Below are 16,797 nucleotides of genomic sequence, written 5' to 3'. Positions count from 1 at the left end.
GTCCTGTGACTTATAGTCAGGTGCGACTTATTTATCTAAATTAATTTGACATGAACCAAGAGACATAAACCAAGAGAAAACATTACCGTCTACAGCCGCGAGAGGGCGCTCTAATGCTTCTCAGTGCTCCTGTAGTCTACACCTGAAAACATAGAGTGCCCTCTCGCGGCTGTAGACGGTAATGTTTTCTCTTGGTTCTTCGTTCTAAATAAATGCGATTTATATATGTTTTTTTCCTCGTCATGACGTATTTTTGGACTGATGCGACTTATACTCAGGTGCCGTTATGTCGTACAGCCTATATCTGCAAGTTATTGGTATCACTGTATCTTTGTTAGATATTAGTATCTAGTGTCTGTAAGTTGGAGAGTGAAAGTGACGTGACATACAGCCAAGTATGGCGACCCATGTGTTGTAATTTTTCTAAAATTGACATAATTTACTTATTTATTCAATTAACTAAATGTAGTTAATTTGTTAGATATTAGTCTACCTTTTAATTCATATCCATTGTAGTATGCAGTAAAGTTGTCATTCATATAGTGTATTGTATTAATTGGATTCTGTGGTTCTGTGGTTTTACATTGAAATAATTATTGTTTTATACTTTTTTATCACAGATGGCCAATGTACAACAAGAACAGTTACAACAGGAAAAGAGCATCCTCCAGCAAACATTCTTAGCAGAAAAAGAAACACTGCTGAAGAAAGAGAAATCTGTTGAGGCAGAGAAAAAGAAGCTGGAGAAACTATTTGAAGACGAAGTTAAGAAGGCTGAAGCACTCAAAGATGAACAGGAGAATCAGAAGAAGCAAATGGAGGAGGAGAAAAAGAAACTGCAGTCTGCCATGGATGCAGCTATCAAAAAGCAAAAGGATGCTGAGGAAGAGATGCATTCCAAGCAAAAAGAAATGCAAGAACTTGAAAAGAAAAGAATTGAACAAGAGAAACTTCTGGCAGAAGAGAACAAGAACTTGCGAGATAAACTCCAGCAGCTTCAGAGTTCACAGAAGCCATCCCACACCAAGGAAATTGAAATCCAAACTGACAATGTCCCTGAAGAAGAGTTAGTTCAAATGACCATGGTAGAAACAACAAAGAAGGTCCTAAATGGCTCTACAGAATTGGATGGTGTGAAGAAAGATTTGGCCCTGGCATTTGATGGAATCAGAGACAAAGTGCCTGCAAGCAGGCTTCATGAGATTGGTGTGCTCAGCAAAAAAGAATTTGACAAGCTTAAGAAAGGCAAAACAACTGTGCCAGAACTTTCTAAGAATGACAAGGTCAAAATGTGCCTAAAAGGTAAAGACTGCATCGGCGGTGTGATAGTTGAACCCAACCAGAAAATGAGTATCTATCAAGCTTTGAAGGACAAGAAGATTTCTCAAAGCACAGCTATGATGCTTCTCGAAGCCCAAGCTGCAAATGGTTATATAATTGACCCCATTAAGAACAGAAGACTCTCCGTCAGTGAAGCTGTTAAGGATACCTTGATTGGTCCTGAGTTGCACACCAAGTTGTTATCTGCTGAACGGGCTGCCACAGGATTCAAAGATCCGTTCACTGGAGATACAATCTCACTATTTGAAGCAATGAAAAAAGGTTTAATCACAGAGGACCAGGCCTCTAAACTTCTTGACTCTCAGTATGCAACTGGTGGGATAATTGATCCTGTCAATAGCCACCGTGTACCTGTCCAGATGGCATGCACACAAGGTCAACTAGATGAAGACCTAAGTAAAGTTCTTTCCAGTGCTCCTACTGACAAAAAAGCATTCATTGACCCCAACACTCAGGAAAGCCTCACTTACGGTGAGTTACTGAACCGATGCAAACCAGATCCTGAGACGGGAATTCCATTACTACCAATCACAGAACAAGCAGCCCAAATTGAAAGAACTTATACCGATGAGGAAACTAAAGATGTATTTAGTAAGGCTAGCTTAACAGTTCCATTTGGAAGATTTAAAGGAAAGACTGTCACCATCTGGGAGGTCATAAACTCTGAGTACTTCACTGAAGATCAGAGAAAGGATCTTATCCGTCAATACAAGACAGGCAAAATTACAGTTGAAAAAATTATTCGAATTGTAATAACTGTTGTAGAGGACAAGGAGAACAAGAAGGAACCTGTGTTTGATGGTTTGAGATCATCAGTGCCAGCATCTGAACTTCTGGAAGCAAAAGTTATTAATAAAGATTTATTCAACAAATTGCACAATGGAAAAGCTACTCTTAAAGAGGTATCTGAGCTTGAACCTGTCAAGAAAGCCCTAAAGGGCACAAACAGTATTGCTGGGGTGCAGATTGAGTCAACTTCTGAAAAGATGTCTTTCTATGAAGCCATGAAGAAGGACTTACTTGGACCAGAGCCTGCACTAAACCTTCTGGAGGCCCAAGCCGGAACTGGCTTCATAATTGATCCAGTGAAAAACCAAAAGCTCACAGTAGATGAAGCAGTCAAAAGTGGTGTTGTTGGCCCAGAGCTACATGAGAAATTGTTGTCTGCAGAAAGAGCTGTTTGTGGTTACAAAGATCCATATACTGGAAAAACTGTATCCCTGTTTGAGGCAATGCAAAAAGAACTCATTAAGAAAGACCAAGGTGTCCGTCTGCTAGAAGCTCAACTTGCAACTGGAGGTATCATTGACCCAGAGAAAAGTTACCGTATCACTCCAGATATTGCATATAAACGTGGTTACCTAAATGAGGAGATGAACCAAAACTTAAGCAGCCCATCAGACACAAATACAGTATTTGTTGACCCCAACACACAAGAACATGTCACTTATGTTGAGCTGCTGAAAAGATGCATCACTGATAAGCAGACAGGTCTCCCATTGCTGCCACTATCAGAAAAGGCGATCAAGTCAAAGGAAGTGGAACCAGTTTCTGATGCACAAACTAAAGAGACCTTGAGTCATACTACGGTTGAGTTACACAGTGGACTTTTTAAAGGAAGAATAATCACCATTTGGGAAATTATCAACTCTGAATATTTCACAGAAGAACAAAGGATTGAATTTATTCGGCAGTATAGAACAGGAAAAATCACTATTGAAAAACTGATCAAGATTGTGATTACTACAGTGGATGACAAAGAAAAGACGAGACAGGACAACTTTGAAGGTTTCAGGGGCCCTGTACTAGCCAGTTCCTTGCTTGAATCTAAAATCATTGACAAAGACACCTATGATAAAATCCAACAAGGCATAAAGAAACCCGCAGAAGTTGCTGACTCAATCAAACGCTACTTGCAAGATTCTGATTGTATTGCTGGGGTATTTTTAGAAAAAAACAAGGAAAAAATCAGCATTTACCAAGCTGTAAAGCAGAAACTACTGACACCAAACACAGGTCTGTCCCTGCTAGAAGCCCAAGCAGCTACTGGCAACATAGTTGATCCCATCAGGAATGAGAAATTTACAGTGGATGATGCTGTTAAGGCTGGCATTGTCGGTCCAGAGCTTCATGAGAAACTGCTATCCGCAGAGAAAGCTGTTACTGGTTACAAAGATCCATACACTGGTAATAAGATCTCTCTTCTTCAAGCAATGCAAAAACAGCTTGTTCTAAGAGAACATGCCATACCTCTTCTAGAGGCTCAGCAGGCCACTGGAGGGATAATTGATCCAGTAAATAACCATCGACTTCCCAGTGATATAGCCATTCAGCGTGGCTACTTAAGCAAGCAATTAGCCAAATCTTTTAAAGACCCCACAGATGACATCAAAGGTTTCACTGACCCTAACAAAGATGAGAATGTCACATACAAACAGTTGAAGGAGAGGTGCATGACCGATCCAGAGTTTGGAATTGTCCTGTTGCCACTTTCTAAAGCCCAGACTCCAGAGATAGCTGAGAAATCCTATGTTTACACTGAGGACCAAGCACAGATGGACTTAGCTAACACTCAAATTGACATACCACATGAGAGTTTTGCAGGGAAACAAGTGACTTTATGGGAAGTCATGAAATCAGATTTGCTTCCAGAAGAGGAAAGACAAAGACTTCTTGAACAGTACCGCTCCGGCAAAATCACAAAAGAGAGAATGATCATTATTGTAATTGAAATTATTGAACAAAGAGAGATCATCAGGACTGAGCAAAGTATGTCATGTGATGTCATCAGACGCCGGGTTACTATTGATGAACTTTACAGAGCTCGCATCATAGATCTAGAAACTTACAACCTGCTCAAACAAGGCAAGAAAACAATTCGGGAGGTTATGGAGATGCCAAGTGTGAAGCAGTATCTTTTTGGTACAGGCAGTATTGCTGGAATACTCTCAGATAACTTTGTTAAGGTTAGCATCTACCAAGCCATGAAGAGAGGACTCATAAAACCTGACATTGGCATAGATCTGTTGGAAGCACAAGCAGCAACAGGATTCATCACTGACCCTGTGAAAGATGAATTGTTGACAGTTGATGAGGCCGTCCGGAAGGGTCTTGTTGGCCCTGAGATCCATGACAAACTCTTGTCTGCTGAAAGAGCAGTCACAGGTTACAAGGATCCCTATAGCAGTAAAGTGATTTCTTTGTTCCAAGCCATGAAAAAGGACCTTGTTCCCGAGGATTATGCCATGAAGCTTTTGGAGGCCCAGTTAGCAACAGGTGGCCTCGTGGATCCAGAGTACTATTTCCGCCTGCCAATTGATGTCGCCATGCAACGTGGTTACATAAACAAAGAAACCAGTGACAAGATAGCTGATCCAAGTGGAGATGTGAAACAGTTTACGGATCCTACAACAGATGAAAAGCTATCGTATGCACTACTTCTTAAAAGATGCAAGGTTGATAAAGACAGTGGTTTACGATTGCTGTCTCTGGCAGATAAGAGACTTCTATTTAAGGGCCTTAGAAAGCAGATCACTCCAGATGAGTTGTTACGCTCTCAAATTATTGATCAGAAAACCTACACGGCTCTCATGGAGGGTACCATTTCTGTGGAGGACCTTACTAAAGACCTGAAGAAATATCTTGAAGGCATCAGCTCTATTGCAGGTGTGTATGTAGAGGCTACCAAAGATCGACTGTCAGTCTACCAAGCCATGAAGAAGAACATGATCAGACCAGGCACTGCCTTTGAACTTCTGGAGGCTCAGGCAGCTACTGGGTATGTGATTGATCCCATCAAAAATCTCAAAATGAATGTCAATGAAGCTGTTAAAACGGGAGTCGTGGGACCAGAATTTAAAGATAAGCTCCTCTCTGCTGAACGAGCTGTGACCGGCTACAAAGATCCATACTCTGGCAAGGTGATGTCCCTGTTCCAGGCTATGAAGAAAGGTCTTATTTTGAAAGATCATGGTATCCGTTTGCTTGAGGCTCAGATAGCCACTGGTGGAATCATTGATCCTGAAGAGAGTCATCGACTGCCTGTTGAAATGGCCTACAAACGGGGTCTCTTTGATGAAGAGATGAATGGTATTCTAACTGATCCCTCTGATGACACAAAGGGGTTCTTCGATCCAAACACAGAAGAAAATTTGACCTATCTCCAGCTAATGGAGCGCTGCATGACAGACCCTGAAACTGGACTTTCACTTTTACTGCTGAAAGAAAAGAAACGAGAAAGAAAGACATCCTCCAAGTCTTCCGTCCGCAAACGTAGAGTTGTCATCGTAGATCCAGAAACGGGAAAAGAAATGTCTGTGTATGAGGCATACCGCAAAGGACTCATTGACCATCAAACATACATTGAGCTTGCAGAGCAAGAATGTGAATGGGAAGAAATTACCACCTCATCATCAGATGGCGTTGTTAAGTCTATGATCATTGACAGAAGGTCTGGACGGCAGTATGACATTGATGATGCAATCTCCAAAGGCCTCATAGACAAGTCATCTTTGGACCAGTACCGTGCTGGTACCCTTTCCATCACTGAATTTGCAGACATGCTCTCTGGTAATATGAGTGGCTTCAGATCTCGATCATCTTCCTTTGGATCCAGCTCATCCTTTCCCATGAGTCCAATTCCATCCATAAAGACGCCAGCCACAACCTGGACTGATCCAACCGAGGAAACTGGACCAGTGGCTGGAATTTTAGATACAGATACTTTAGAAAAGGTGTCAGTTACGGAGGCTATGCATCGGAATCTAGTTGACAATATCACTGGTCAAAGACTACTAGAAGCACAAGCATGCACAGGGGGAATTATTGACCCAAACACTGGAGAGAAATTCTCTGTTCCTGATGCAATGAACAAAGGGTTGGTGGACAAGATCATGGTTGATCGTATCAACCTTGCTCAGAAAGCTTTTCAGGGATTTGAAGATCCAAGAACCAAATCCAAAATGTCTGCTGCTCAAGCCTTAAAGAAGGGTTGGCTGTACTATGAAGCTGGCCAACGCTTCCTTGAAGTCCAATACCTAACAGGTGGTTTAATTGAACCGGATGTTTCAGGAAGAGTATCGTTGGATGATGCTGTCAAGAAGGGGACTCTAGATGCACGCACTGCACAGAAACTGAGAGATGTGAGCGGATATTCAAAATACCTCACCTGCCCCAAAACAAAACTCAAGATCTCATACAAGGATGCCATGGACCGAAGCATGATTGAGGAAGGATCTGGCCTGAGGTTGCTAGAAGCGTCCTCTCAGTCAAGTAAAGGTCTTTACAGCCCATACAGCATCAGTGGCTCTGGATCAACTTCAGGGTCGAGGTCTGGATCCAGAACTGGTTCAAGATCAGGCTCTAGAAGGGGAAGTTTTGATGCTACAGGCTCAGGTTTCTCCATGGGTTTTTCCTCATCTTACAGCCCTACTAGCTATGGCCGTCGTTATGATTCAGGGGCACATGGCGGACTCCAGATGGATGAGCTAAAGCAAGCCCTTCTAGCTTTGGCATCAGGCAGGAACTGTTGCTCCGATGAAAAGAGAATTTTCACTTTATCACAAACTCAACCCTCATTAGTTGCTTAATTTAAGTACACAAAAGGACATTTATCCTGCTCTGCATGATATCGCTAATGGTCTTTTTTTATTGATGGGAATAATAATGCTATATAAGACTGGCTTTAATATTCTATTTCATTTTTATATATTTAGTTAAATATACAGATGTTTTTTTCTCTCACTTGACAGTATAATATTACATCATAAACCGTGTATTCTGCACAGCATTCATGGCAGAATCATTTTCATATATATATATATTTTTTTTTATATTCAGTCTTTTCAATTATTAACAGTTAAATACTTATAGCCTCTCTTTTTTATTACCCTGTGTTATACCTTGTAAACTGGCACATGAAAAATACTGAAGTTTCAAGAATGTTTAGATTTCTTAGAGAGGAAATGGTAATGCTTCAAATGAGATGTAAAAGTTATTTGTTCAATATTTTTATGTGTATATGTAAAGGTCCCTAAGGTATCTGTACACATTTGGTTGTATTTTAAAGCAGCATTCTAAGCCAGCATGGTAAAAAAACAGGGGGGGAGTGTAGGGTGGGGGTGCTGTTTCTATCTGCAGAGCGGAATAAAGTCCATTTGGACATTTATGATTGGGAGCATGTCAGTAAACAAAACATTACACATCTTGGCAGCACTGTCATAGATATTGTTCTTGAGAAATCCATTCTCTTCTCATTATTGGAAACTAGAAAACAATAAACCTTGAACTATGCAGTCTTACTAGATAAAGTGAAATGGAATCGCCTCCTACAGCCATCTTAATAACTACAGATCCTTGCAAAACTTGCCACAAAATCACTCTAAACATGACAATGAAACAGATTATATGCAGATTATATAGAATGTAACAATATAAGATGTTTTGTTTATTGTTGCATAAAAACAGCCGTTATCATGTGGGACACAACCTTCTCTATTACAGTACCTGTTTAAATAATAACAAACCTGGCCAATCATTTTAATTAAAAAAAAAAAATAATAATAATTCATGCACTATGTAGTTGTCAAATGAAAACCTCTTAATATTATAAATAATTTGTCTCTTAATATTATAAATAATTTGTCTCTTTCTGTCTACTGCAGATTATGCCCCGACTACCTCTTTAAATCAAAGTCACAATTTGTTATGATAATTTGCTTTGTTTTAATTCACTAAATAGCTCCCTATCTTTCACTGCCTCTTGAGTGCCACCTGTGCGTTAAGAGCGTATGGAATGGATTCCTCCTTTTAAAAGATTCACAGCCAGTGTGATCTTTCAACCAACATACATGTTCCACTACCTTTATTTATGCTCCATTTTCAGCTTTGCTTATGAATTGTTAAGATTTATTTGGTTAAGTAGAATTAAAAAACGCTAATTGTGTATAGAAGAAATCAGACTGCTCAACGGATATCCCCCCTTACTGGTCAGTTTGAACACTAAATCTGTGTTTTAGTGTAGTACTAGAAACTGGTGTGTAAACAGTAAATTCACTTTGTATATCAATTGCAATACAGCTGTGTGTTGGTGTAATGTTGTAGGCCTACTGACAAGCATTGCAAGTAATTTAACATTGATCTCTGAACTGAATGTGGATGTTTACAAGAACAAGGTTCTCTGTAATTGAGCAAATAATGCCAAATCTAAAACTGTAGTCATAAAATGGAAACTTCAACTGAATTTCAATGGCACAAAAAGAAATCTGCTTCAGTCTCTCCAATTTGATGATGTTTTTTCACTGTACTGTAAATCATAATATTTCAATTTTAGTTATATTTTCCTATCTTCTGCTTTTTATGTTCTACTAACAAGATTATAATGATGCAATATGAGCAGTTACACTCAGCAAAACCTTTTTTTAAAGTAAGCTTTTTGAGGCACTTAAAAGGTATATTTGAAACTGTTCTGATATTGAATGCATGATCTGAGTATGGTATTTACGAGATGAAATGTTAATATCCTGTTGTAAATAAACATTAAATATCTGCTGTACAGTGTCAGTTTAACTTTTTGTCAACTCCTTGGTTAGTCTCATCAAGTGTCACCGAAACAACAGCAAAAAACACATGAAAATGGCTTTAATGTCAACACTCAGCATTAAAACCAAATGAATAAGTCTAAACATAATTTATTAAATGCTTTAAATAAATTAACTTTGAGGCATTTGCTTTAGGGTAAGAGAGAGGATTTGACATGCTTTGACAGGTTTTGTACTGGATTGGTTACAAACTCCCTCAAGCTATCCACACACACACACACACACACACATAAAATGCCCTTAATGACAGGATATTTCTCAAGAAAATGCTAGTAATTTGCATATAAAATTAATAAACCAACATACCAGACTAACACTGCATGGAAAGTACAAGCACAAACCCGTAAATGGAACGTTTCCGGCAGTTTTCGTCTATGTCCTCTGGCGTTTCTGATTTCTGGACAATGTCAGAAACGGACTGTTTTGTCTTCGGCAGTTTTCCAGTCCACTCACTAACGCGATAAACTCCCAGACACGGACGGAAATGTTTACTCACCAGTAAATCCACGTAAACATCTATAAAAATCACTGTACACTTAATATGTTTTAAATGCTACTGGTCTTTCATACAAAAATGTGTCATATACGCTAATAAAAACTGCCAACAAAGCCACAAACACAGCAAGGCATCAACAAAACTAAAAAAAAATAATTTTTCAGCAAATGCAAGACTGCAAACATTTAACAGGACTGTAAACTTTATTAAACAAACTCAGCCGGATTGCAACATCATTTAGATGGAGATTTTTTATTTAATATTTTGCAAACACAGGCACTTCAAGTAAATCATTAAACTGATTAAAAAATAAAGTCATTTTGAAAAGAAACAATACAAAATTTATACTAACTGAAAGACAAACACAATAATGAACACACTTGCAATGGACACTCGAGCCAGGAGAGTGATTACTGCTCTCTCAGTCAGACAGTCATTCACAGTTTTCATTTAATTCTTACTTTCAGAAAATACTGTTATGCTCATACGTTTACATACCCCAGCACAGAGATGAGCAAACTCATTCCTGGAGGGCCACTGCTCTGCAGAGTTCTGCTCCAACTCTGCTCCTACTAGACTTATAGTAATCCTGAAGACCTGGATAAGCTTCAGGTCTGTTTATTTAGGGTTGGAGCGAAACTCTGTAGAACAGTAGCCCTCCAGGACTGAGTTTGCCCCTCTGTGCCCTAGCATAATATGTGATCATTTTAACAAAATAAGAGGGATCATAATGTATGCTATTTTTATTTATTACCATCATGAATGAGCAATTTTACATAATAGATATTTACATTTACTGATTTTATAAAAATTAAAATGTTTAATTTATAAAAATTGTCAAAAGTTTAAATACAGTGAGTGACCCACAGCTGTTTTTGTTTTGGGATAGTTTTTCACGAGTCCAGAGCAGTTCAACTGCCTGCTGTTCTTAAGAAAAATCCCCCAATCCTGCAAATTCTTTGTTGTTCCTGCAACTTCTGCATATTTGGCCCCTGTCAGACAATGACTAATCATTTTGAGATCTATTTTTTCACTCTGAGGAAAAATAAATGACGCATACACAACTATTATAAAATGTGAAAACATTATTCACTGTTGCTCCAGAAGGAAACACAATGTAAGATTTGGAGGTGTACATTTTGAACAGGATGATACATTTTTTTTTCTTGTTTTGTTTAAAGATCATATCTGTTCAGTACTCCCCTTCAGAAGCTACATACTTTTTTAAATATTGATTTTCAGAAAAAAAGGAGTTTTCCCTGATCACCCATTTCAAGTAGTTCACACCCTGTGTCTCTTAATAATTGCTATTTTTGGACCAAAATGTATTTTCGATGCTTCAAAAAATTCTAACTGACCCTCTGATGTCACATGGACTACTTTGATGATGTTTTTCTTACCTTTCTGGACATGGACTGTATACCATACACACAGTTTCAATGGAGGGACTGAGAGCTCTCGGACTAAATCTAAAATATCTTAAACTGTGTTCCGAAGATAAAAGGAGGTCTTATGGGCTTTGAAACAACGTGAGGGTAAGTTATTAATGACATAATTTTGCTAGTTTCACTGAAATTTCCCATGTCAGATTTATACCGGAAATTCATCTTTTCACAAAGTGTAGGCCAAAAGAAACAGGTAAAACATCAAAATTATCATACCATCAAAACATTGTAATTAAATGGTGGAATTAATGGTTATTTACAAGTTGGGTGTGTATTTTAGTGATTTAATAATGCAGTTCAATACAGTAATTATTTCTGAGCTTTGCTTTAAAGAGGTCATATGACGTTGTTAAAAAAACATTGTTATGTATTTGGTGTAGTGTAATGTCTTTTAAAAGCTCATTGTTCTGAAAAGCGAGGTGAGCTCTGATTGGCCAGCTAACCAGTGCATTGTGATTGGCTGAATACATTCAAGTGTGCAATGGAAATGTTACGTGATGCCGTCTCCCGGCATGACGAGACAAAACCAATAAAAACCATACAAACGAAGCATCACCGATCCTTGTCTCACAGCGCAAAGTTGATGTATTTCCTCAGCGACCAGCACAGATCAGCTCCAGGCATGTTAAATCGGTTATCATCTTCTTTTGGAAGGCCAAACAAAGTAGTTTAGCTTTCACAGTGGAACACACAGCGTCTATACGACATGGCGCCGGCGGCAACAACAATACTACAACGTGAATAAAAGCTACCACCTTTCTTTGTGTACCTGTTACATTTGCATGAACGTTTAGGTGGTGTTATGCAAATCTTGGCACCACTGTTGGGAACGTTACTTTAAAAAAGTTATTAGTTATAGTTACTCACTACTTGTTCCAAAAAGTAACTTAGTAACTGAATTACTCTATAATAAAAGTAACTCGTTACCAGGGAAAGTAACTATTTGCGTTACTGAAAAAAAAAAAAAAAAGTTGCTACACTAATTTGTATTTTTTTTTTTTTTTTTTTTTTTTTGCAGTTTTCACACGTCAGTTGAAATTAGTAGAACAGACAGGTGTTCGTACATAACTTTCGATATTTATTGCAACAGACAGCAAGAGTTTTATTCTGCACTTCAAGTATTATCTTTGTAAGAAAAGTGTTTTTGGCCACTAGCTTTGTAGATGCGTGTCACACATTACATGCATGTTCTTGTCTTTGACCACAATGAATTTGAAGTAGTGCTTATATATCTACCTTAAAAATGCCAACTTTTCAACGGATTGCTCCTGACTTGCCATTTCTGCTGCGAATCTCTGTGTAGCTGTTGCTTGTGAGTGTGTTTGGCGCCACTGGCGCTGCCGCGTGTGCCGGCTTGTGTGTAAAAACACTGACTCTGATTGGCTACCATAAAACACAATTGCCTTGTCCAATCATAATCGCTTATCTCGTCATTAACCCACCTGCTCACTCGCTGTGTGAGCCAGGGGTGCGTTCGGATTGCATAGTTTATTAAATCAATGCATAGTAACGCACCGCATTTAACGCTCAGTAACGTTAACGGCGTTGTAACCACGGGAAAAGTAATTAGTTAGATTACCCCGTTACTGAAAAAATAACGTCGTTACCTAACGCTGTTCTTTTAAACGCCGTTATTCCAAACATTGCTTGGCACACAGTGACGGAGATGTGTGGGGGTTTGTTTAAACGAGATGTTTTAGGAGGGTGTGGCAGAGTCTTAACTTTGATAAAAAATATCTCTTTGGATTTGAGACTTTAGTCTTTGCAACTTTACAGATCATATGACCCCTTTAAATTTTTAAAGCAGTCTTCTATCTCTGTCTCCACCCAAACACTTACCAAAACTCTCGTGTCAATATTTGTTAGCAAAACAAATGTCAAAGTGTGTGATTAACAGGTTTGGTTGCATTAAAATCACAATGTTAAATAATATATCATTAAACTTAATCACAAAAAAATGAAATTATAAGCAATTATTGGCACACCCAAAAACTTCTTTATCCTTACTGATACCAAATGATAGCTTTTTCAGTAACGATTTCAAAAACCAATCAAAACTATTTTGAACACTACTTTGAAATGACCTAAAGCATGTGGACACCTGAATACCACACCCAGATGCGCTAGAAGATGTCATTTCAGAACAAAGGGGATTAATCTTGCCATTGTTGCTCTAACAGCTGTCATACCTCTGGAAGGTTTTCCACTCATTAACTTACTTGCTGCCAGTGAGGTCAGACAATGATGTTATGAGATGAGGTTTGGTTTGCATCCAGACTTGTTAAAGTGTGCCTTATTGTCATGCTAGAAAAGGAAAAGCCTAATTCTGTTTAAAAAAAGAAAAAGGTTTAATTTAATTGCTGTGAAGGATAAATTTGACCAAAGGTTAAAGGGTGGTGCTGTTTTCTGTGGTCAGAAACCGATTCATAATATTAGTTATCCAGCAGTTTTTATGTTACATGTCCTCCCCTAAAGAATTCTGCATCGTTTACCAAAATGCTTTCCTCTAACTAAGCTGAATAACATTGTATTAGGTGCTGTTTCTCATACTCTTCACTTCCTGTTATTCAGGATATTGTGGGTGTCAACACAAGAACAATGAGCAAAAAATGAGATGCATTGTCCAGCTGGGAGAGGCAGTAAAGTAGATATCGTGAGTGAGACTAGTAACGGAAACGACTGTTTAATTTAACCAAATTATCTTCAACAGAAATAGCTGGAAGACTACAGTGATGACATGCCCACATTAGAGTTACTAAACAATCACTGTATAAATTTTGACATTTTGCTGTGCTATGCCTTCATTTAAATATTGTAAAATCTCACAGCCGAAATGAGGCAAACATAAACTTATTATGGTTGCGTTGCTTTTATTCTAGAAAACCCAGAGTAGCACACGAACCTGGAAAGCATGATCATTTAAACGTTTTTAGCAGGAGTGATTGTTTTGTTTTGGAAAGTTTCCCTGACAGTTTCAATCTGTTTCTGGGTGGGCAGGTATGTGGGCGATTGGAGAGAGTCTTGCCTCATATTCCTGGGAAATATGCAATGCGTTAAATAAGTTTTTTTTTTTTTTTTTGGCATACTGGTACAATATTTTCTCATTCATATTTGCACTGAAGTGAAAGTATGTTGTTTTCTGATTATGCAAAGGCACAGGAGTAATAAAATGAAACTTATCTATTAATAAAAATAGCTTTATAAAACTTGTTTACACTCCGGTTTATGCTTTCTTGCCAAAAATCATACTGTGTCCCATAATATCTTTGTTTGGTGGTCATTCTAACAATACATCAAACAAATCCAATCATAAAATTTTTTTTTTTTTTTTTTTACTTTCATAACATTTATATAATTTATTTATTTATTAGATAGAGGGGGGTGCATACATTTTTCTCTCAGTCCCTAAAGCTTTCAGAGGTAGATTATTCCTCTGCTGTCACTTTATTGAAGCAAGAGCTTCACAAACTTTAAATGTGTTGTTAAAAATGTTGTTAACTCCTTCATTTGTGACTATTCATATTAAATTGGGGCCTCAGACACCTTATTGAATGAATTATTTTACATCCACTAGTCCCTGATATGTAAACCTTATTAGAGCTAAGGTTAATAATTTATCTCTATGGCTGCTGCACAGTGGCATATACAGCAGCTGTTGTTATAGCTTTAATTATATGACTTCACACTTGATTGCACATAAACTGAACTGAGCTGATTGATGACATCACTGAATTCAATGATGAATTGCCTTTAACTGCATTTTGAGTGTTTACTATTGTCATTTTGCATTATTGACACACTATTTTCCTATTTAAAGCTGTACAGTTGCTTTGATGCAATCTGTATTGTTAAAAGTGCTACATAAATAAAGGTGATTTGACTATATACAGTAGTAATATAGTAAAAGCAGCAGGAGCACTGTATTGACTACTAAACATCTAAGCTTGGAACAAAACTTATTTAAAAAAAATAATAATTAAATAAAATTAAATAAAAATTATTTGGATTACTCTCAGTTCTTTGCACATTTGGAAGACACTTGCACTGCAATACAGCTATTTGTGTATTCCATAGGCTTTGGTAATTAGTAAACTAACAGAGGATCAGTGCAATAATAAAAATGTCAGGTTTCAGTCGTTCAGTCTTTTCCCTCAGCTATCTTTTTTTTTGTGTTCAAGAGTTGTCCTGGGAAAACATGACTGAAACTCTTTAGGATATGTAGCAACCCTATGAAGTATTTAATTTTATTATGAATTTAGAATTCAAAACAATCATTTTTAATTATGATTTTTGGAGCATATATAAATACTGCAACATTAGAAGCATATATATATATATATATATATATATATATATATATATATATATATTATTATTATTATTAATAATTTATTTTATTTTTAAAAAAGCTTTTCACACACCCTATTATCACCCTAACCTTATCAAACATTTCTGTTCTTCCCAGGAAAGAAAACATCTACTTCAGATGGTAAAACTGCCACACCTTGTTTTGTTAGGCCAAGTCTTGCGTAGTTGTTCTGTCAGTTCCTCTTGACTACATCTGCTATAAATGTGGGAGGGGTGACAAACAAGACATCCAAGAATTCGAGAGCTGTTTGAACACGTATGCGGTGATTATGAACATCTCTAATAAAAGAAACTGGCACATAGTGAAAGTGGTTTTAACACTTGAATCTATAGTCCTACAAGTCTCTCAAACCACACTATGCATGCAATCACACATACTTATTGATAACCACACCTTTAATTTTGGAAGAGCTCTGCCATTACAAATATGATTATAAAATCATTTCCGTAACAGGCAAAATAAATAATGACAAGATAGTTGAAAAGATCAGACTTTCCCTGAGGGTTTAGATGAGTTCATCATGAATAGCAACAATGTAGAATAATTCCTCTTACTAATTTCCATAAATGCATCACATACAGACTAGTTAATTAAGTGTTTACCAGAAACCCCAAAAATTCTAATTACCATTCTTTTGAAACATGCAGTATACTTTGCTTGCTCAATTAAATGTTCACTCACTAAATGTGTGACATTATTAATGAATGGTCTGTCCACCTTAACCTGGAATCTGTGCTTTCTTCAAGCATGTTAATCCAAAAACCAAGAGTGACAGGTAGAGCAGGATCTCTTTTTATTCCCACTGAAAGTGTCTCCACCAAGATTTAGAGATAAGACTTAGCATGCAATCTAATGCAGTCTTCATTAGTATGGGTCACACTTTGATTAACATACTTTACCAAGCTGTTTTCACTGAAAGATGAGGAATTTAAAATATTTGAGAAGTCTGGAACAGCTACAGAATGTTGCCAGTAATGGCTTCAATAACAGACAGTGACAAGAGGAGGGGTGATGTGGGTTTTGGGAGACGTGCCCGGCATTTACTGGCAAGGATTTCTGCTAAGCATGTTCTGTCAAATCAGCAACATGATCATGTCTTTATGCAAATAATGCACATTAAAGGCTAAAAGAAAAGTGTTAAGATAAATGTCAGGCTAAGATATTCATTTCTCAACCATGCCAGCAACATGTATTGAGAAATATGTTGGAAGGTTTTGGGGATTAACTCTTGTTTACATTTGTGAAGTTCAGCTGAAGTTTGGACTAAAAGGCCAAAAATAGGTCAGATAAGAAACAACAACAACAAAAGAAACACTTCTTATAAAGTCCTCATGAAAGCTCTTTTATAAGCAACTAAGGGGTGGGGGGTTCATGTCACTACTGTTTTAGTCTATTGGCAGAGATTGATTTTAACTACAACCCTAAATTTTTCAGGAAAAGAAATATTGTGTCCCCCTCTCTCATAAGGTTTGAGTAGATAAGTCCCCTCATTTTGAGGTAAGTGTTCAAAACACCTTTTTTCTGCAATTAAGCATACTTTTTTTTTTT

At 37.5% G+C, this 16,797-nt stretch overlaps 1 protein-coding gene across 23 annotated transcripts in view; it reads left to right on the top strand.

Moving 5' to 3' along the window:
* Positions 1–8,893, top strand: part of pleca (plectin a) — a 90,412-nt gene extending 81,519 nt beyond the window's left edge. For all 23 annotated transcript variants that reach the window (XM_026290002.1, XM_026290000.1, XM_026289997.1 and 20 more), the window contains one exon: positions 621–8,893. In XM_026290002.1, the coding sequence (XP_026145787.1) occupies positions 621–6,929 (6,309 nt within the window). In that variant the 3' untranslated portion in view covers positions 6,930–8,893. The remainder of the gene's footprint in view (positions 1–620) is intronic.
* The last annotated feature ends 7,904 nt before the right edge of the window (positions 8,894–16,797 follow it).

This window comes from Carassius auratus, chromosome 19, assembly GCF_003368295.1.
Source record: "Carassius auratus strain Wakin chromosome 19, ASM336829v1, whole genome shotgun sequence".
NCBI lineage: Eukaryota > Metazoa > Chordata > Actinopteri > Cypriniformes > Cyprinidae > Carassius > Carassius auratus.
This window is presented reverse-complemented; position numbering and strand designations above follow the sequence as displayed.